At 37.6% G+C, this 24121-nt stretch overlaps 1 protein-coding gene across 1 annotated transcript; it reads left to right on the top strand.

The window, feature by feature from the left end:
* The first annotated feature begins 111 nt into the window (after positions 1–111).
* LOC118273582 (enhancer of mRNA-decapping protein 4) lies at positions 112–23778 on the top strand. The gene is given in 24 exon segments (XM_035590630.2): positions 112–312; positions 2073–2278; positions 2731–2837; positions 3313–3422; positions 3701–3849; positions 4117–4292; positions 4469–4581; positions 4820–5127; positions 5503–5606; positions 6975–7113; positions 10595–10710; positions 11428–11513; positions 11865–11944; positions 12320–12432; positions 13027–13231; positions 14005–14208; positions 14465–14600; positions 14848–15028; positions 15569–15734; positions 16108–16128; positions 16131–16275; positions 17027–17138; positions 18003–18226; positions 18545–23778. Coding segments are annotated over 24 exon segments (3441 nt in total). The 5' UTR covers positions 112–262; the 3' UTR covers positions 18735–23778.
* Positions 23779–24121: the final 343 nt, after the last annotated feature.

Here is a 24121-nt window from a genome sequence, read left to right on the forward strand (position 1 = left end):
TAATATAAAATATTATTCAAAATATTAAAATGAATTATTGTGTGGTGAAGAAAAACATATTGATATAAATAAGTTACACAATCAAAACTTAAAATTTGAGATCCCTAATTTTGGAATCTGATAACAAAACGCATTCTCATGTCGGTCGGCATCAGCGGTTTGCTGTTGTAATATTTGCATGAGTTTTTGCAGTTACGATTCTATTGTGAATTTGTATCAAACTTTTTGAAATTCATGTGGAAAGCGGAAGAGTGAAGCAACAATGGCACCCACAACACTGCTTCCGAAGCTTTCGGATGCTACACAAACGATGTAAGTGACAATATTCTGAAACTGAATTTCGCTTCTGATTTATTGCTTACGCAAATAAATATTAACAACTGAGCGTTTCCTGTGTTGTACAAGGTTGAATTTACCGGTGGTTTTAAGTGATTTTGCATTAATATGCTAGAAAACTCAGTAACCTATTCCGTAAACATCGAACTCACAATGTCAAACATGCCTGATTATCACGAAGACTATCAGTGCCTATTCGGCTTTCCCGATTCTTCTAGATGCAAGGTCCACTAATAAATCGATGATAGGACCTTTATGCAATAGTTTTATGTCCATTTACAATATGTATGTGCGTGGGTAACTTTGATTTTGTCGAAATATTTTAGATTACATAGAGTTTGCTTGGGTATTTCTACATTCACAGTTCTATTGTTTGGTCTGACACCGTACTCTCTTGTTATGGCGTTATTTGTGTATGAATTTTATTTATGTCACTGCTTGCACCTCTATACACATGTTGGGTGCATTCCAAGTCCAAAAGTGGTGTTTTACACTGCAATGATTTGCCAATACATTCATAATTTAATCAGGCGTACGATTTTAGATTTCACCTGCTTTCAATGTCCAAGTACTGTCCAGTTCAATGGATTGTAATCAATTAATGCTATCTTGTTTTCAAAAGTTGTGGCTTATAAGCCCATGAAGAGTTTAGGACATCATTCTGCTGACACAGTCTGATTTACATACAAAAACCTAATAATTATTATATAAAAAAAAATCTTAGTCTTCATGAACACCAGTTTTACTAATATTGTCATGAAACTATTATACAGTGAGGGTATAACTCCTTGTACATTTGGAAGATTATTACTGTACCTAAGTACGATCCGGAGCTGCGGACAACGTAAAAGGTTACTGGGGCTCCGGATCAAAGCAGGAGAAGGAACGGGGTGGTTTTTAGTCAGTAAGAGTCTGACACTGCCTCCCGCCTCACCCAAGGCGGAAGAAGTCATTGGATGATTTTCCCACCACAAAAAAAAACCTAAGTACAATACAATGCTATTTGTTGGATTTCGGCTAACACCATGAAGTCAATGGTCTGAAACCACAATATATATTTATGGCATAATATTGTATATTGGCAATAAATTGTTATTTTTATTGGGTTTGATGTATGGCATCAGACATATCTATGCCCTGTTACATGAGACTCGTACTTCGATGAATAAAAAAATGTTACATTAATTATCTTGTTGATTGGACCAGTCAGCTATAGACAACAAACAAAATACTTTTGAAATGGTATTTTACTGTCAGCTATGGCCTACTGTGACAGTTTAGTCCAGGTTTTATTTTTCACTAGCACACCCGAAATTATTCTGAGCATCCTTTCTTACATAAAATAAAAACCTAACGACAACCACCCTACTCAAGATTTGCACTTAGCAACAAATTCTATGATTCATTGTACTGGACAGTACTTGGACATTGCAAAATTACTTTATTTTTCTAAAATAAATAGCCTAAGTAGTAACTTAGCATGTCAGCTACCTGCCAATAAAAGTCCTGTCAAAATTGGTAGCCATTTCACAGATTAGCCAGAACAAGTAGACTGACAAGTTTTTTTAACAGATTATTTTGTCATGTACTACATAAAAGTGTATATTCCAATATAACAAACAGACACTCCAATTTTATTAATTAGTCTAGATGTGAAACCAGTTGTGGCTTTCAAAAGACCAAATATACACACTGCATCATTCTTCAAGTTCTGTATACATGTATGTCTATTCTAGATCATTCTCGGATGGCGATGGAGTGTGCAGTGCTGAAGTGTTTTCCACCAACGTCTTGGTGAATACCAACGCCGGGAACCATGACCATGGTAGCTCCAAGGTGAAGCTCAAGAACCTGGTGGATTACAACTGGGAGCCTAAGTTCTACTCCGGACAACTGCTGGCTATTCATACCAGCGGGAAATATTTAGCTTATTGTATTAAAGGTATGATATTGCATTTTTTCTAATATTTACAGAGAATTTAAACAGAAAACACTACACCAGACTGGCAACCTCAACCTCAATCAAAATTGTAAAATGAAGATTTATTATAAAGTTTAGAGGATGTGATAAAATGTAACCCAAACTCCTAGTAGGCTGAATAAGAGTTTAATTTTGCTAGCCATAACTAAGCACAATACTGACTCATGAAATTGTTGCTGACTTTCAAAAACATATAAGAAAAAATCCTTGGTTCTTTTTAGATTGTGTTTGTTTTATGAGTTTTGTTTTTCCAAAATAAAGCTATCAATCAAAGACCCTATATCCTCTGTAATGAAATTCATTAATCGCTGTTCAGCTGTTTAGCCAACAGTCACAAGAACATGATAAACTCTTTATTAGTTTCTACCATAACATCTATTCTATTCTTATACTATTTACTTTGTTTCCATCAGCTCCGAATCCGGTGAACCCTGGAACATGGAGCGGTATGGTGCGCGTCGTGTACACGCCGGAGCCCGGCACCGACCGACGCGCACTCATCAAGGGTATGAAGGGAGAGGTGAGTTACTGAAGTTTCTAGTTATCAAAACCAATATCTCCACGGTCAGCAGGAGTTGAAGATTGCAGTTTAATAGAGTACATTTTTATGTTATATGGGCCGACGTTTGGCCGCTATCTCGCCTGATGGTAAGTGATGACTAAAGATCTCCCTGGTACTATTCCTACTTTGAGCTGGAACCCTAGTAATTCGTCAGCTCTACTGGGCTGGAACCAACTGTTGTGGTCTGATGGCTCTTAGTTATATGGTTGTGGTCGGGTTGTGAGCTTCCTTTGCTCGCCGTCCGCAGACCCTCACTTATGGTGGCCGGAGATCGTCGAGCTATCCTTGATACCCGGAGTAGCTCTTGAGGATCTTGTTCTAAAACCTGAAATCTCAACAATACAAGACAGCCTTATTTATTTTGTTCAGCTTTCTCAGACTTCTCAATGCCGCCATACACATGCTTTATGTTTAAATTATTGTTTGTCCATAGGTGCAAGATCTGGCATTTGCCCATATCCAAAACCAGGTGGTACTGGCATGTATTGACGAACAGGGCAACTTTTATGTCCACGAAATTGAAGTTACTGACGGCGGGTTGCGGTAAGTCACATTTCAAAGACCATTTTTCCCATTAGATAGCAAGTTACTTTATAATTTGAATTTTTATATGTCTTTTGGACTTTTGTAGACAGACAAATTTGTATTAGACGAAAATAGACCTTAAAATTAGCTTACAATTTTAATAATATTTATATGATTAATTTTTACTCTCACACTCTTTAATTGTTTGAAAGCATTTAAAAAAAGCCAAAATACACTATTGACAAATTTTCCCTTTTACCATAATAAACATAAATATCATTAATCTATCCTCCCAGATGCACGTTACTAGCGGAGGTCCGCGAAGACACGGGTGCAGTGGGCACCTCGCACCGCGTAGTGTGGTGTCCCTACATCCCTGACGATGAAGACGAGGCGCCTGATGACGACGTGGCTAGACTGCTGCTTACCACCCATGATAATATTGGTATGAAGTGTTTTACATTATTTTTAAGTAAGATTTCATCAAGAAGTTGAAGTAAAAAACCTGATGGGAAAGTCTGTAATATCAGATGTTAACAACCCTGTAAAATATCTCAGGTTGTCTAAAATTATAATAGATATTTTACAAAAATATGCTTTACTTTACAAGCTACAAATGTGTGATTTTGTCACTCATTTTCCTAACAGTTTTTAATCAGTCTAATGACTAGTTCCTTAAACCCGAGTATTGAGTAAGAGTGTCCCCCCTCAGCGCGCATGTGGAACACGCGGGGCCTGTCGGGCAGCGTGCTGGCGTCGGCGCGCGTGGGCGGCGCGGGCGCGCTGTGCGCCGCCGAGCACGTGGCCGCCATCCTGGACGCCGCCTTCTCGCCCGATGGAAGCGCGCTCGCCACCGCCTCCGCCGACGGATACGTCATGTTCTTCCAGGTAACTATGACCTAGGTACTACATTGACCTAGTGTTTTCATATCCCCTAGGGTCAGTCTCCTCCAAGGACAAAAGTACAGTTTCAGCATTGCTTCAGACAGAATTCCTAAAGAAAAATTACCTCAAACTATCTTAAACAGCCAATATTTAGATTAACCAATAAATACCCTGTCCAGGTTTACATGCATGCAGACAGCAGTCCACGCTGCCTCCACAAGTGGCAGCCCCACGGGGGGAAGCCACTCAGCTGTCTCTTCTTCTTGGACAACCACAAGAACTATAACACTGAGTAAGTACTGCTTTAAATATAGTAGAAATCATTGTGTGAAGCATATTTAATGCATTGGTAATCTATCCTTTTTTATACACAAAAGTCATGATTAACTTGTAGTATCCTTTTGGGGGCTACTATAATACCAACTTGTATACATGTCATAAGTTGGAAAAGGTTATAGATCCAGTTCAAAGGCTCTATTGAAAATGTGATGATGATGATGATGATTATACAACATGTGACCTATTTCCAGCGTCCAATTCTGGAAATTCGCGGTAACTGGTGCAGAGAACAACACGACCATCAAGATCTGGTCATGCAAGTCCTGGACCTGTCTGCAGACCATCTCGTTCACCCCTGGTCTGGGTACGGAGGCCAGTCTCGGCCTGAAGGCCATGTTGGACACGAGTGCCAGCTATCTGCTTCTCTCAGACTTCAAGTCCCGTAGTCTTTATGTGCTGCATATGGCCCGTGACCCTGAAGATACCATGGCCTACTGTAAGAGTATCTCCGAGTTCCTCTTGCCATACCCTGTACTGAGCTTCTGTATTGTTGATGCAGGTGAGTTTTGGTTGATAAATATTTAGGTAGTCATAGTCATGTGACTTAACCAATTCTTGATGGTTTTTCCTTGCCTTTTTCCTACTCGTTTTAGCGTTGAGTCATAAGATTCGATTGAACATCAGTATTTTACCAGCATGACATGAGCAACCTACACATCTTATTAAGTTTATGCAACTGCAATTCTCACTTGTTGACCTTAATGTGATATAGAGATCCGCAAGATGGCATAACAACTTAGTTAAATTCATTGTTAGAGTTTTCAGACTTCTTACCAAAAGCCGCCATACACATACATGTTCACACATTCTCCAAGTTGCGAGAACTTCCCAAAAAAATATAGTATGTGTTATTAATGACGGTGTATGTTCACAGAGGAAGTGCAAACAAAGTGCGAGCCCAGCTGTGAGGAGACCATGTATCGCAATGGATCGAGCGGGGACGCGGACTCGCCGATACATTACGAGCTTCATCATGATGTAAGTCTTACTCACTTCTAACTATGATTTACTTTAGAAAGAATAGTTTTATTTACAGTTTCTTAATATTTCAGTTATTATGTTGATTTTGAAAATCAATGGTTGGCCAACTACAACCAGTAGACAGTCCATCGAAATGAAAATGGATAACATAATATGTTTTTTATCTTTCTCTTCCCATTGCCTCTGAGAACTTAACCACTCTAACGTCCGGCCCGCGCGACCGTTTATCTCTCTAACGTCCAGCCGCGCACGGCATCCGAAACGCGCGCGACTCGCAAGTTCGTCGTAACAAAAAACCTATATAGCTACTGAACCGTAATGCCTAGAATAAAGAAAAGAATACCAAAAAAAGATTGAAGAATACTGATCAATCTTAACGATATTTTTAAATCTTTAGTTAATCTTTAAAATACAATAAAACGGGTTAAACATGAAACACAGAAAAAAAACAGAATTATTTCTACCTTTTTAGAATATACGGCACAACTATTGCATATTTTATCAATAAAATATTTTTACAACAAACTAGACTCATTACCCTTTCTTTTGATGTATATATGATTATATTCGGTTAACTCTAAGTATTGTAATTAAATCGAAAGAAAACACTACTCGTAATTTTACACATCAAAAAACCTGAGGAACACATTGACATTATTATGGAATCTTCAATGAATTTAGTATATTTCTCTTTGAAAAATGTATTATTTTGCTTATTACGAAATGTATTTCGATATTTTATATACTATTGTAATGCAAAGTATGTAAAATATGTATAAACAAAACTAAAAGTGGCCAACACCAGACCGGCCATTTTTTTCGAAACAACAATCGTTTGAAGTTAAAATTAGACTAGATTTATCAGCTAAAACTGTGATATTTATACATCATCGTAAAGCACAAATCTTCTAGTTTATTTTGATGTATAACACTTGCAAGATAAATTAAACAAAACTGTAGTATTTACGACATAATTGTTGGAACTCACAAAAACACTTCAAAAACGAGTCAACTAACTTTAAAAATTTATATTTTGTTTGTCAAAGCATATTACAACGCCATGTCTTATTTTTTCGTCGAACAATTTATTCAGCTGTATAGATAATCAGTCAAAACTCACCAAACAAGACCGTATTTTAAACTAGAGGGAGTTAAACAGAACTCGTCACTTTGGATACTATAGTATCCATGGACGTATGACGCTCCTTTTTTTGGATACCGTGCTATCCATGGACGTTAGAGTGGTTAAAAATGTTTTGGATTGTCTCTAAGATTTGTACTACACTACTTGTACTATTTTTTACTATTATAAAAATGAATGTATTGTGTCTGGTGTGCCGATGATGATGATGTTGTCCCCCCCAGGAGGAGGGGTCGGGCGAGTGCAGCGCGGAGTGCGCGCGCGTGTCGGTGCGCCTGTACATCGTGCAGCCCAAGGGCCTGCAGGAGGGACGCCTCGTCTACACTCCGCCGAGACCTCCTCTACATGCTGATCTCATGCATGGTACGTACCCACACAACACTACCGTACTACTCGTACATATGTACAAGAATTCTCCACAATTTGTAACAGCTTATCTCTGTATTCTGCGTTTATCATCCCTCTACACCGACATTGATCGCAAATAAATATAGCTATTCTATTACTGTGGCGGCTAATCTCAACAGAAACTGCCGAATTATGGTAAGTAAGCAGAATCAACGCCATGTTTAAGTATGAAAATGTTTAATTTAAAATGTCTGGTCTAGTGACAGCTTTCCGCGGGTGTCGTAAAAGATAGTCTTATTTAATAGGTTTTCCATGGGTTTTCATAAAATCTTTCAAGTTTAAAATCATGAAATCTACTTAACTGATTTAATTGAAACTCTTACGCCAGGTATAATTGTCTAGAAAGATAATTAACAAAATTTTCGAAAAATTATTTAAATGAGCCAAAATATCTGCCATTTGTATAAAATTGTCACTACGTGTAAGCTCTTTTTCGAAAGATTTGTTTATTTTGCTAAGTATTCAAATCGACACCTACAGGGTATGTTTTGAAAAATACACAAAGAATTTTTTTTGATAACGCCTCGCAAACAGGACAAAGATTGCGTTTTGGTTAACAAAGAAAACAGCTGGCCGCTGCGCAGGTAAGAAAATGCTTCCGCGTGGTTGGCTAACGCGTCTTGACCCAATACCACAGATCCTAAACTCGCAGCATGGTATATCGGCGTCAGGCGATCGGGAAAGATAGTTGGCGAGTAGTTTGAAGAATACACACAAAAAATACTACCATAGTCCGATATAAAAAAATTTAGAAAACTACCAAAGTGATCAGCTGATCACTTTGTTAAATAATAATACCATGCTTAACCTAATAATGATAGATTCCATTAATCGAGAAACAAACGAATATTCTTTTTTTTTTAATATAGATATTTCTTTGTAAAGTTAAAAATTCATACAAAAATTATAATTAAGATTTTAGGGAAAGCTTTTTAGTTATTTGGGTGCAATAATACAGTTGTAACATCAAATTCATGATTATTGCAATGTCAAAAACTAACTCAAATTCTAAACTAATGGCTTACTTATTTCGTAAAAAAAAATCTAGGAAAATACTAAAATAAGATACTTGTATTATAAAAATATCCAGAAAAAAATACGAATATTAAGTGCGATTATTTATAGATATATTTTTGTCAATATTGAAAAATAATATTTTTGTCTTAGGAATTTAGTGAATAGTAGAAATTAAGTTTTGTTGCAATTTCGTAGCTACGACCTTGTAACACTGCTGCGCTGTTATCTATTCTCTATGGCCAGTGCAGTTTGCATTGTTGTTTGTTTACGCGTCCCGTGCGGTCCTGTGCTTACCTCCCGCGGTCATTTGCGAAACGACTCTGTTTTTTTTACGAAATGTTGAATATGGAGGAGTATTATAGCGAATCCGATAGTGATGAGAATTGGGAGATTATGGATGAAACGTATACAGGTAATGAATGGTTCAAGAGGAAAGTTTTTATGTATAATACATACATAATATATCACCATTGCATCCATGCGAAGCTGGGGCGGGTCGCTAGTTTCATATGAAATAAATAATGTATTTAACTTTATCAAAAATATTATTCATCATAAGTATTAGTATAAAGTGTTAGTATTCAGAAACAGATACGTATCTATATGTATAATATATGCCGGCTCTGGCTTGTGCTCTGGAAATGCAGCTCCATGGAGCGCCAGCCATTTTCCGCTGTGATGCATATTTTTTTATTTGTACAAGCCACGGCGTAAATAACTTTAATTTTTTGTTGTTTGGAACCTTTCGGGTACATAGATTGATTCATATTTATGTTAAAAAGGTGTAATCTATTATATAAAAATAAGTCGGGTTTTCCTTCCTGACGCTATAACTCTAGAACGCACGAACCGATTTCCACGGTTTTGCATTCGTTGGAAAGGTCTTGGGAACCGTGAGGTTTATAGCAAAAAAAAATCTGAAGAAAATTAATAAAAAAAGCCCGTCTGGTGGCGAAACGGAGTTCGCCGGGTTTTGCTAGTATAATATAGGTACTTTGATAGGTACATATGTACAAATTAAAGTTATGACTAGAAATTAACCATTTACACCTCATTACATACTAATGAAAATTCTTTTACAAAAGTAGGTTTCCGTGGAATGTACCCTTACAATTATTATTGTCAACTACAAACATGGTCACGTCCACACAAACACAGCTGTCACTCGCAAAAATCATATGATTTAACAAAACAAACAAACAACTTTCATAAATATAAATATAGTAAAGCTATAAATTCATACGTCATTATAGTGAAAGCTTTTAATCTTTAGGTAATTGCATACAATTATACAGAAAACAGTAAAATTCTGTTGCAAGAAAAATTCAAAAATCTGTTGCCATTCCGTAGTTGTGACGTAACACTGCAGCTGTCATCCTACTCTATTGTCATAGACATAGAGTCGCACCATAAACGTCAAAAATAGTCATGACCTTGTAACACTGCTGCGCTGTTATCTATTCTCTATGGCCAGTGCAGTTTGCATTGTTGTTTGTTTACGCGTCCCGTGCAGTCCTGTGCTTACCCCCCGTGGTTATTGCGAAACGAATCTTTGTTTTTTTACGAAATGTCTGATAATGAAGAGTATTATAGTGAATCTGATAGTGATGAGAAGTGGGAGATTATGGATGAGACGTATACAGGTAATGAAGTATTTACTTTAAACTTTTAAACGAGCTTTATTTATGTTTAATATATAACGTTTCTTATAGTAACTCAGTTTGCCTTAATTTTTCTATCACTATTATTATAATGTCCTAAAAGAGTATTACTCTGGTTTAATTATCTAGATATATGTATAATACACGCTAGCTAGTGCCGAAAATGCAGCGCCCGGGCCGTGCAGCGCCAGCCATTTTGCGCCGTGTTGCACTTTTTTTGGTATTTTTTTTTTATGTTTACAAACCATGGCGTAAATAACTTTCGTTCCTTGTTATACGGACCTTTGGTAGTTTGATGTTTTGATCTGTGTGTGTGATAAAAAAGGTAGTTGCAACAGATATTATATCAATATAGGTAGCCACATAGGTATTACTTAAATCAACAGCCCATTAGAGCTCACTGCTGGACTATATAGGCCTCCTATACCTAAGTGGGTTTGTTACAATCCTACTCATTTCAGCCACCAGAAGTATTGGATATCGCAATTTTAAAGATTCACTTTTATCAGTAAGTGCTGCTTCCCCGGTCTTTGTCAAATGTGAGGTTCTCTAACTACCGAAATTAATAACAAATCTCAAATTGCATTAAGATGGATTATTCTACAAGACGATGGCTTCTGTCAATAACGTCATAGCTCGACAGATTTTGGTATAAGTCGGCTTTTACAACACTCGCAAAATAGTAAACTGTCTTTGTCTCCACCCCGGTGACAAAGTTAATAATGGTTCATAGATAATCATGGTAGTTTTTGTTCCAGGTTTGTCGGAGTTGGCTCTAGAGGACAGCTCCTCGGAGTCTGTGCCTGCGACTATCGCGTCTAGCATCTTGCAACAGCAGAGCCAACAACTTAAGAATTTGCTCATGAGGTCCCAGGTAACTAGAACCCCGGAAACTTGTCATAAAATTCATGAAATAATGCATAAACGGGCTCTTATGAAAGAATACAATGGGCTATTTGACAAAAATCTTTCAAGTTGTGTATTACTGACTATGGAAGACAATTTTGTTTTTATTTTCTTAAGTCATAGTTATATATTAAGTTTATAGTTAAGTTTAATTATTTTTTCAGTTATTAACTGAAAAATCGCCTGAATTAAAATTAACTAGACATAGACGTTTTAAGTAGAAAAATAAATTAATAGAACGTAGACATTTTAAATGACCCGCAAAATCGCTTCTCCTTGCAAAATGGCGTTTATCTATCATTGTTTAAGGCCATATTTTAATGGTGAAGTAAAGGCAGACAAAAAATTTAAGTAGATAAGATAATGAAGAATTGCAAATGTCATTGACAAGCCATTGTCCACAGATAAAATAAGTAATTAGTATTTTTAATGTAGAGATGCCAGCGATCATGATTAGACAAAGCCCTTTAAATAAAAAAAAGTAATAATTTCGTAATAGAGTATTAGTTGTCTAGTGTACCTTTGTGCTAACAGCTGCAATACTCATTCAAATTAGAACTATATTACTTTGTAAATAATGTTCATTTCAGCATTATAGTTATGTAAAGAAACATGAGTTTTAAACATAAATAATGAAGTCGATTTTCAGAATCATCTTTTAAAAAAATATTTATTTCTGTCCTAGACTCAGCCCGGTAGCCTGATCGGCACTCGTCCTGAGTCGCCGTCTATGGCACCCCAGCTGAATCTCATGACGCCAGACGCTTTCAGGTAAGTCGACACATAATATAGCAGTTTTTATAGTGAACCATTTTTTTTTGCTACATTTTTTTTATGTGACACAAATACTGAAGGCAGGGGTGGATTTTTTTTTTGGGTACATGTTTATTGTTCATTTCAAAACTTGTTATTTTGGCATTGGTATGACAAAAGAAACCCCTGCACTATACGATAAGTGACGTAATACACAGTAAACCTTACAGGTACCAGTTTCTGGTTCAGACTATAATTGCGTTTTTCTTTTAGTGATTTTGAAATGGAACTGGTCGCGTCATTTTGTATTGAAAGTATGTATTTTGTTCTGAAATTGTTTTATAAAGTTAGGCGTTTGTTATTGTTTAGTTCGCCAGGCAAGCGCGAGGAAGATGACCCGCCACTGTCCGCTACGCCTGATGTTAGCAAGCCGCGCAGCTCCACTGGAGGTAAGCACTCATAGTACATAAACATAACATAATAAAAAAAATACACCATAGTAACACTTTTATATAATCTTACTTTTTTATAATAACTATCGTGAGACATAGTAAATCACTAAAAATCACGGTATACTGACGTAAATTAATGCAGAAAAGCTCTACTAGTTTCGATTTACAGAAAAGTAGACTGTGCGACGTCGCCGTGTCGGAGCACCCATGATTAAGAGTCCTTCTGTGGCTCAATTTAATAAAATTAACTGAAAATAACGGTTTACTCTGTTACATTTCTTTGCGTCGTATTCCCCAGTACTAAGAATGATGCCAACCCTAAAAATAATATTATGTTATCTGTATAATATGTAAACATGGTTGTGTCCCCAGGTCCGTGCGAGGAGTCGCTGGCCGAGACGGCCGGCAAGCTGGCGTCGGCCGGCTCCAGCCCCAGTAGGGAGGTGCAGCAGATTATGGCGCACAACGACCATCCATTCTTCAAGGTATAGTAGCAACGAACTTATTGAAGTTTCCAGTAGGTGCAGTCATACATTCTGATGTTCATATAATCACGGTTTTCATCAACCGTGTCTTAAGTAAGAGTTACTTAACGTGAAGGAGCACCTAAACTAGCTACCCCCTTACTTGTACTATTAGGTATCATTAGTAAGTCTATTTTAGAGGTTCCTTGAAATTAAAGAAAACGACAGTCATTAAATGTCTTGTTACTAGTAGTAATCGCGTTGATACTTTAATTATAAGTACATATGGAATTCTGCTGTCTATGTGTACATAGTAGATAAATAAATAAATTGAATTGAACTTTAATATTAGCCCAATGATAAAAGGTATCGTTCATTTACTTAACATACATCCATCAGTTTGCTAGTTTATATCTAAGTGGAATGTCGTCAAGCTGCATTGATTTATGGTATTTTAATTCTTATAAGACACACCTTACTGGACGTACAAGTTTAACGGGGTAACTCGACTAGTTTCAAGCCACGCAAGGGTGCTCTTAACAGAGTTACCTCGCCACGAAATTACGCGAGTAAGCGTATAAGAATAAGAAATAAAAACATGTGTGTATGTGCCAGGAGGAGGAGGTAGAGGAGCCGGTGGAGGTGGAGGAAGGGCCGGCGGGGGCGACGGACGAGCTGTACGAGGCGGCGGCGCTGTACGCTGCCGACGATGTCTTCCCCGAGCCGGCGCAGGCGCAGCCCGCCCCGCCACTGCCCGCGCTGCCCGCCCTGCCCGCGCTACCAGCGTTGCCCGCCCTGCCCGCCAAGCTCGTGCACACCAGTACGTATACACCATACTTTTTTAATATTTGTCGCGTCGGACTTAATAGTTGGACGATAAAAATCCGCAGATGACGTCATAAATCGCGTGGGTAAAAGTGAAATTGACGTACCAGACAATAGTTTATCTGTGTCAGTAGAATTGGCTACTGTAGAAACAGCCTTCAGACATTATCACCATCATTTCCATATAGAAATCGTCATAATTCAAATCAATAATACCACACTTATCAGACGATAGGGTAATGAAAACGGTTGTAAATCACGTATCGCAGGTCGCAAGCCTTTCCGTTTTTTACCGGATACATTTCGGAGAGTGTGCGGGGGAATTGCACAACTTGATTCCCCCTAGTCCTTTTCATCATCGAACCACAAGACAATCGGCGAGGCGTCACCGCTTCATGGTAGATATCCCACCCACTCGCACGAAGCGCTTCGCTTCAAGCTTCCTTGTGCGAACTGCTAGGGAGTGGAACTCCTTGCCGGAGTCTGTGTTTCCTGATGGGTATAACTTGGGTGTCTTCAAGGCCCGAGTGAATAGGTTGCTTATGGGCAGACGTGCTCCACCGTAGGCCGTATCATCACTTACCATCAGGTGAGATAGCGGCCAAACGTCGACCCATTAAAAGTAAAAAAAAAAAAAAAAAAAAAAACGTACACGAGAAGTGATCGTACTCAAATTAACTTAATTATACTTTTAATCATCTTCTAACAAGAGAAATCACTGTTCATACAATCCATGTGAGTATGTATTAAACTATCGTGTTGTTGCAGACAGCGACACATGGCCGCAGATATCGGTGCCCCAGATCTCGGAGGGCGGGCGCAAGGCGTCCAGCGACAAGTCGGGCAGCCAGTCGGCCAACGCGTCGCTCAACTTGTCGGCCGACCGCGGCGAGGAAGTCCGCTGTGCCGGCCTCTCTCCCGCTGACAAATCACGGCTTGAAGCACTCGAACATAAGCTTGATAAACTTACTGGTAAGTTTCTTTTATTCAAAAATATAAAATATTTCTGTTACTCCAAAAAAACACCTTGGTCAAAAAGAGAGAGAGATTTTCGGGTTCAAATTCTGTACACAAATTATTGCAACTATGATATGTAACTGATAAACTCACAGCTTAGGAGAAAGTATCGCTTACTCATGAAAGGGGGAGGTTCTCAATTAGACCGTATCTTCATTTATTTTACAGGTTAATTGTTTTGTTTGTTTGAATGTTTGACTGTGTGTCCCAGAGATGCTGAGCGTGCAGACCCGCGAGCTGCGGTCGCTGCGCGGCGCCGTGGTGTCCCCGCGGGACATCATCGACGAGGCGCTGCATGCGCACACGCAGCGCACCACGCAGGCCGTCGAGAGCGCACTCGCTGACGGGTATGGCGCTTACTGTTCTAGCTAGTATATCTTTTGTTGTTTTTTGTCTCTATATGTTGTAAATACCTAGTTCAGATATTGTATCGCTTAGCTATGGAAGAGCGGAGCTCCCCAACACAGGCATTACTTGCTTACAGGGGAGCTCCAAACACAAAAAATATGAATGTAAACTTTTTGAAGCAATAAACCATTTTGTATTTTTTTTTTGTATGTTTGTGTCGCGTGTTACTAACCAGTCCCCCCCCAGCTGGGAGCGCATCGCTCGCGTGGGCGAGGCGGCGAGTGCCCGCGCGGCGCAGGCGGCGGGCGTGGGCGCGGCGCGGGCGCTGGAGCCGCTGGCCGCCGCGCTGCAGGCCGAGCTGGCCAGCAAGCTCACCGCCACCGACATACTGCTCCGGGAGAACATCGACAAGCTCGCCAACAGCAAGGTACTACTACTACACTCATCTATTCACTCTCACTTACACTGGATGCCAGGCATACTGGCTCGTAAAATCTTTCTTAATAAGGTCAACAAGCAGACAAATCTCCTGATTAGCAATCTGCTTCAGCCATGGAGATCCGCAACACTAGAAGCGTTTGAAACATCTTTTAAGGCCTTTTAGAAATCAAAAATTTTGGGATAAGACGAGGATTACATCTAATAACTTCACTCATACAACAAAACAATGTAATTGTTGTCTTCTGTAAGACCATAGTATTATTCCGGTGGAGCCGGCCCATTTTATCATAAAAAAAAAAAAAATAAAGCTCACAAACTAGCTCTCAAAATAAACTGCCCTTTAAAATTCCTCTCAAAAGCATATCATAATCATACCTATCAAAATTTAATTCTTATTTCATTAAAATTCCTCTCAAAAGCATATCATAATCATACCTATCAAAATTTAATTCTTATTTCATACTTATTCAACACAACTATTTCAATAAAATTATCGAGTGTCTTATTTAATAATCTCATCCCACAGACTATAATGGAGCGTCTCAGCACCTCGATCGCGAAGTCTCTGTCCGACATGGTGCGGGAGTCGTTCCGCGAGGCTCTCTTCGACAGCGTCATTCCCGTCATGGAGAAGACACACGCTCAGATCTTCAAGCAAATCAACCAAGCCTTCCAAAATGGCACTAAAGAATGTAAGTACTCAAGTTCTTCTATTTGCAGTATATACAGATGTATAAATTGACGTCATTATGTTCAAATAATAGAGGTGTATAAGTGAATGAAATGTAACAGTTCTTGCTGGTGCCATTGATGAAATCCGTTATTGAGTGGAAGTAAAATTGCTTTGTTATATTAAAGGAGTACAAGTACGTAAACTTCTTTCTTTCTCAAGGATGTAAAGACAATGAATGTAACAAGACTATTGTATTTCATATAGAAAAGTAAAAGTAAATTGTCAGCCACTTCTAACTGGCTAATTTGGAAATGATTGAGAGAGGCTAGTGTTCAGGATTGAACATATTCTAGCCAATTATGAGGATGAAGCTAACAAGTAGTAATGTGTAGTTGCGGCGAACACGGAGGCGGCGGGCGCGCGGCGGCGGAGCGCGGCGGCGCGGCGGCGGCGGCGGGGCTGCGCGCCGCGCTGGACCGACACGCTGAGGCACTCAACAACGCCACCGCCAACAACCAGCATCTGCACATCGCAGACATCATACGGGACGCCACGCACAGGTACCTACTCTATACTGACAAGCTTTATTTTGGACTAATTTATCTTATTATTAGAACTTATGACGGGATATTTACCATGTTTATTCACTTCGATGAGTTCAACATGAGTTGACATGGTAAATATCCCGTCATAAGTTCTAATAATAGTGTTAGTGACCATGTCAGTTTAAGAACTTAATTAATCTTATTTAAAATGTCAGGCTTTGTTTTTACAAATCTTTATATATATAATTCTTCTGTAAGTGTGTATGTCACTGAACTCCTCTTAAACGACTGGACCGATTTTGATGAAATTTTTTGTGTGTGTTCAAGGGGATCTGAGAATGGTTTAGATTCACAATTTTGTCCGCTGGACAATGTTTTTTTAATTAATCAGACGTGTAGACAGGACAACGTCTGTCGGGTCCGCTAGTGAATATATATATGAATATGTCATAGACAGTGATGGCAGATATGGTATTTGTCTAAAGCATTTGATCAGGTAAACAACCTGATCAAATCAACATTAATCAAATCAATAAATTAGTGTTATAGATTAGTCAGACGTAGTAGTAGACGTAGCCATAACATATAGTAAAACACCGTTCAAGCCAAATTACAGCTTTGATCTGTAATCGTTATAGAAGTTTCACAAGGTTCAATTTTAGGTCCATTTTATTCTTGTAAATTCAAACCAAGTAAAACTGTTGGTAGAATAATATTGATCTCGTTCCCATAAGCAGTGTTGATTTATTACTTCTTCTATCCACAGCGTACTGGAGAAAGAGCTATGCTGGTGGAGGGAACAGGCCCGTGGCGTAGCCCTAGCCTCGCGGGCGCATTCCCCATCCACGCCGCATTCACATCATGCACACGATCGTCAGGTACGGTATTTACTTATATTAATGGCTTGTGTCAAAACTATCTTCAAAAATAAATATAAATTAAAATGGTATAGGTGACATATTTTCGGGAGATGCTTCGAGTCAATTGGGAGCCCTTGATTATGATATACATGTGTGTGAATTCCACATTATAAACTTTAGTGTGGTTTGAAGAAATTGTTAGACACTGCTCGACCTTGTAAGATTGCCCTAAAATATAATATAAACAGTATCTTCATCATTCTTGCAGAGACCACATCGTAATGTGACAAGAAATTGCGTTCAGGAATCTTTGCCTTTCCTTCTACAAGTATTATAAATTCCTTACTGTTTATAGTTTGTGTAAAAATATAATCTCATTTTCATTTTTGTATTGTAACAGTATCATCATTTTTGTATTTTGATTTATGTAAACCAATTCATAGTTCACTTTATTTCTGTACAATAACTACTGAAAGATACATTAATTATTAATTACATTTATATTATTTAGTAATTTTCATACGTCATACATACACGTCTCGGGAATGTCCGACTAGTTTCGAACTCCTAAAGGTAAGCGGCCACAGGCCCGCATCGTACGCATCACACGCAACGGATTTTATTTTGTCTTGTATAGAAACTCATTCAACTGCGCCCAATGATCCGCATCGTACGGACCACATCATCAGCAATGCATACATGCGATGCGTGCTGATGATGTCATACGGAATGCGTAATGCGGACTCCTATCGCTTTGAGAATAGTTCAATATTTCTCATAATATAATGACGTATGTAAATCGTATGAACAACTCGTTTCACCAACCATTCATAAAAATCGACAAATTTTAAACCATATAACCACCATCTAATTTCTATACAGATGCAAGTAGCACAAATCCAGTCCCTGATCGCTAGTGGGGACGTCAACGGTGCCTTCCAACAGGCTCTATCAGCTTCAGACCTCGCTCTGGTAGTGATGGCATGTCGCGCGGCCGAACCTGCGCAAGTGTTTGGGCCCCCGTGCAAGCTGAAACAGCACGTACTACTGTCGCTCGTACAGCAACTCGCTGCCGATATGGCGCGGGATACGCCGTTGAAACACAGGTAAGTTTAAGAACGATGACTCTTTCTGTCCCTAAAAGTTCTTCTCTTCTTTTCCCTTTTCGTATCTTCTCCTCTTTGCCCTTATTTGATATATCTAACTTGCCAATAGTGTCACTTTTAAGCTTCCAAGTTTTGTAAAGAAAATTACTTAAATGTTGAATAATTTATTAAAATGTCTCATAATCTAACTTAGTTACAAATGTTCAAATTATATGTAGTTTAATTATAAATAAAAACTTTATCCATAAGTATAAGAAGAAATACTTCCGATAAATATTGTAATTGAACTACACAACTAACAATACACCTGCCCCACAGATACCTAGAAGAAGCAGTAATGAACTTGGACACATCGAACCCCGTGACTCGGGAACATTTGCCAGCGGTGGTACGGGAGCTGCAGAAGCAGTTGATGTCGTTCCTGGCGGCGGCGCCCAACCACGGCCTGGCGCGCCAGCTGCGCATGCTGCTCATGGCCACCGAGGCCCTGGTCAAGGCCCACGCCTGACCGCTCCAAGCGCACTGCCGCAGGCCGGCGAAACGGTAGGCACCGCCTCCACGATCTACTGGGACTGTTAGAAAACTATAATGCACTGTGAAATACGTGAAATGATTACTTACAACTTACAGGTTTTAGAACACCATAATTTTGGAATTTTAATATAGTTTCCAAAATTATGGTTTTTAGGTGTTCTAAAATATACGATCTTAAAAAAAGTCTTAAACACCACACAATTAAGGTGGTAATACGATGATAAACTGTTCTGATACTTTCTAAAGGCAGTATTATAGTATAGAGCGATACTCAAGTCGACATCTCTTCTCAAATCGAGGTTAAAAAGTAAAAACTTGTGAGTGAATAGGTTGCTCAAAGGTAGGCGTGCTCCATCATCGCTTACCACCAGGCGAGAAACCCAACGCTATCATATTAGATATTATGTGAAAAAGGGATGCAAATACATTCAAGATATATGTGCATCCCTTTCTAGCTAAGGTTTGAGTATCGTTCTATAATACGAGCCTTGAAGTCAGTCTCAAAAATATGATCGTTTCTATAAATGATTCTGTAAATAATTGTCTACCGATAAGTTACATTTCACTGTGCATTACTATATTAGGTTTTCTCTTCTAAGCGAGTTTTAAGTGATTCTTTCCAATGATAATGTTGATTCTAAATGTTTACGACTAAAATGATGTTAATACAGCATTTTGTCAAGTTTTGATTGTACTGATTATTTGTACTTCGCTAATGTTTGAAGATTACTTGAAACTTGTATTTTATTTAGCCTCACTTGTATGTGATACACAATGTAATAGGGACATTATATCGGAAGTAAATTATTTTTAAATAAACATTGCCCAATTACACCAACAAAAATATTTCCATAATTTTGAAGCTAGATTTTTACTTTTTAAACACATAGATTCTGTAAGTCGTCAAAATAAATTGCCCCACACAAAATAGTAATTATATGACACATCAAATTATATACCTATTACATTGTGTATTCAAAACAAATAAAATATCGGCTCACTTAGTGACTTTACCAGAAAGCATACAACTTTTTGGAAAACAACCCAAATCAATTATATCTTGATTAAAATAGTCATAAAACAAAGATCAGAATAGTCACTAACTTTGTGCCCGAAATAAGTGGAGGTTTTTATAAACGTTATGAAATCAACCAGTAGATCGATGGCGTCGGCCCATAGACAGCTACATTGTGATATTAAGAACTATGTGTTTGAAAGTTCCACAGGGAATACTCGGGTTCCCTAAGCTTTTTTTTTATATTTGACTATTTTGTAAAACGTGATTTTTTATGTTCGGGAGCGTAATCTCCGGCTGATGATACATGTTTGTGATTGAAGATGATGCTGAGAATTCTGTTCTTAGACGTAAGTTAGTTTAGCTAGGTGGTTTCTGTGTAAAATGGTGATTCAAATTGAGATTATGATGTATGTGACTATGTATTCAGTGTATATTGGCCTGATATGGCATGAAAACATAACTGGTGGGAAGTGGGTGTTACATTAGCACCACCTTTTTATTATGTGTTGTATTAAAACCTGCACAATTTCATGTTACACTGAGTTCAATTACCTATGCAATCATTTGTATATGGTGCGATAATCACAAGCTTTAACATAGTCACCCATATGTTTATGACTTAGCCCATGATCTCCTATACCACCCTTCACAATAAATTATCCATTTTACACAAGACCAATAACATTAAAATGCCAATCATACTTACAATTTAGTGTATAACTGGTATAAAGCTATAATGTAGAAAGTCGCGCTATTCAAAGAGCTGTATAAATCAAAGACTGCTATCATTTCATATAAGTCGTAGAAGCTCTTATAGGGTTTGTTTCACCACCTCTATTCATTAGAAACCTGTGGAGATACATTTGGAAAGGGGTTTTCTATGATGGCTAGATTCATCTGAGGGCGTAGTACGAGTTTGTTTGACGTTTAAAGAGAAACGAGACCGCGTTCGAAGCTCTGATGCCTGAAGCCGATCACGGCTTCAATGAACCAACCAATCAGAGCGACCGAACGCGGTCTCGTTTCACTTTAGACGTAAAACAAACTTGTACTACACCGTCTGGTATCTAGTTGTTGGTGGTGAAAAGCCAGTGCGGTGCTAGTCCCATTTTTATTGACTTGACTGAATATAAGAAGAAAACAATAGAATAGTAACTTAGGTACTTTCACACACGGATGAAGAGGAAAGTCCTTTACAAATTAGACATTGATTTATTAGTATCAGTGCTAAATATTCTGTGCCACCTTGTAAATAGTGTTTAGTAATCCTTATACGTACTTATACGATATGCTCGTTCTCTTACAAAACCTCTGAAGTGTTCCCTTTTCTGTACAAAAGGCCAGTGACGCATCTGTAAGGCGTTGCGGGTGTCAATCGCTTACCATCAGGCAATTGTTCTGCTCGTTTACCCCTGTCCCATAAAGCCCTTATCATACTGATTGCTGATGATAGCCAAAAATCAATTTACAACTGAGTGGAGTATATCGAATAAGCCTGATTTCAATCAAAAGTCAAGAAAAGGTGTCAACAAACTGCAAAATTACATATATTAATAATAGTTGTATCAGATAACACTATTCAAACTAAATACATAAACTTAATACATCGCCAAATATAACTATTCTAATCAACATGAATTCCTTTTGTTTACGCCTTCTTTTTGACTAATAATTTGGTAAGATTTCATCTTTTTCACTGTATTTCCCATAGAACTGAAGATGATTTGTCTAAATTAGTATTTGTCGATAAATGACCTTACCAAGGTCTACACATAAGAATAATCCACTATATCGTTACTATAGAACGCTTTATAAAAACTTAGTATATGATATATCAAATACAATTATTATAAAAACATATTTGGAAAGAAAAAGTATTGAACATGTGCTGTGCATGTTATAAATTTTAGTTTTGCAGATTATATTTTAATAACGAGTTAATAATGAGAGATATTAATAAAAAGTAAAGAGAATTAGATTAAAATTTAACGTAACGCTCTTAGCTAGATTTAGAGAGAAAATTAAATTAACTTTTTTATAAAATAAACTTAAAAACACGTTTATACCTCCCGCGTGTTTGGCTCGGCAAGCGAGTAAGCGGTGGGATGACAATTATTGTGATACTCCTAGTTTATGCTGTTTGTAATTTTAAAGCCAAGCTACTTCAGTCAAACATGATGGTCTTCATAAAAAATCAACATAAAGTAAATTATGTCCCATAAAACCTAAGTTGTGGTCTGTAAAAGGCATTGAGATTACAACTGTCAAATTGACGTGAACTCGTAAACGTCAAAATTCCCGCCATTTCCCAATATTTATAATCTGTAAAACTAAATGATTGGAAAACAATAACACGAAAATAGTGAGTAATGAGTATTTAATGATTGTCATGTAAGACTGTCGCAATTTAACGTTGATTGCCTATGATTACTCAGTAATATAATTATTATATACGTGTACAAAATACGGAAACCTCATTGTATAGATTAATTAAGTAGTTAGCACTTAGGCTATGAATAAGTACTGAGTTAGCCGGTAGACATTTGGTTTCATACGTACGACAAATGGGGAATAAGCAAGAAAATAATCTCTGAAACATTATTAAAATGACGAATGACTTAAAAAAAACATGTTATTTACTCGAGACATCTCATTCATAATTATGATAATGGGTGACCCCTGGCACTAACTGGGACCCCTGAAAATCGTTGATAAGTTGAGATGTATTACAGTCGAGGCTGTAAATCGTCTGCCTCTCTTGTGCCATTTGGTCCACTAAATTCCATGCTTCCAGATCATTTCGTGTGTTGCCCTAGTCCCAATTCTCAACCACTCCCCTCTCCTCTGCATCCCCCATCCCTAATCCCTAAATCCCCAATTTCCCGACCCCCATACTTCATTTAGAGGACCATAAAAAAGCAAAGTTATAGAAACCTATGCATATTTTCATCCCCTATCGCTAATTAAAGGCACTACATGAAACCTTATGTCAATAATCTTGCTATAGATTTGGATTATTTGGCATTGAAACTTCTAATTAAGAGTTTCAATAGCCCGGGAATAAATAGCCGACAAATTCGGTGATATCTCCTACGAATGGTACTGGACTGTAAGATACTAAGATATTAAACTTAAACATATGCTAGTCTAGTTTTATATGAGTGAAATGAAAGGTATATGAAGATTTTTCTATTTGACTGTCATTTTGTATGTATGTTTGTGAGCCATACATGTTCTTGCGTCTAAATCTATAGCATCCCGGCTACCAAAGCAGCCTTACCGCTTATTGTTAAAACTATTTAATTTCCGTAGTGTACGGTGGACTTGTGTATGTATGGACTCGTCACATTCCCGACTATTCAAGCGACACTCAATAATTAAAAGCTAATAAATGAACCTGAGTATCATTTGAGTATTTGGGAGTTTATTTCTCATGAAATGTTGAACGTTTTATGAGAAGTTGCGCGTTTTTACATCTTTATAATGTTTGTCATTATGTAATTTGTGTATATTACTTATTGGCTTAGCAGCTATTTTTGCTGAAATATGTTCAGACTCCTCGCTATATAGAGGGATATCGCATAGATGACTAATTCGTGTGTAAATATTTAGTTGATAGTTTCTATACTTTTCTATACTTGATTATTGTGATTGCCAGACACATGTCACTTGATTGCGATTAGCTATAATTATTGTATCTTTCTAAATAACTTAGGGTGTTAAGACTCCTCAACCTAATTCGGTTAATTGACATGATTATAAACTTATATTATGTTTGACTGCTTATTTCACAGACTTCTTGATTTCAATTTATATGACTTATACTCTTGACTATATTATTGGTGTTTATGTATTGGAAATTCGTAAATACGCGAGTGATGAGTCCCGCGTTGTTTTTTTTATATGATTATTTTTGTCGGCGCTTTATGTACCCCTGACATTGATAGTATTACTCTAAGAAATACGTTATATCAATAAATGTGTATTTGATTTGTATTAATTAAGTGGTTTTATTTGTGTTTTACCCTGTCCTGTATGTCTGAGGCAATATTTAGTCTAAAATTATTAGTATCTGCAAAAAGAAAATTAAAGTAAAAATGGTATGACATCTACTACTTGTTAGACCACTAACCAAAAATATGTCGTACAAGAACAAGAATCATACTTGTAGCGTTTATTCATAAATATCTTCACTTTGAGACCACGGTCCATTTCCACTTTCATAGCATTCTCGACTATCTCGTACAACAAGGTTTTTATAATGAGGAAACTGAGAAAGTACCTACTCAGTTAAAACTAATATCATTTTGAAATACTCGAAACAGGCCACGACCGTTTAAAAT

This window comes from Spodoptera frugiperda, chromosome 1, assembly GCF_023101765.2.
Source record: "Spodoptera frugiperda isolate SF20-4 chromosome 1, AGI-APGP_CSIRO_Sfru_2.0, whole genome shotgun sequence".
Lineage (NCBI taxonomy): Eukaryota > Metazoa > Arthropoda > Insecta > Lepidoptera > Noctuidae > Spodoptera > Spodoptera frugiperda.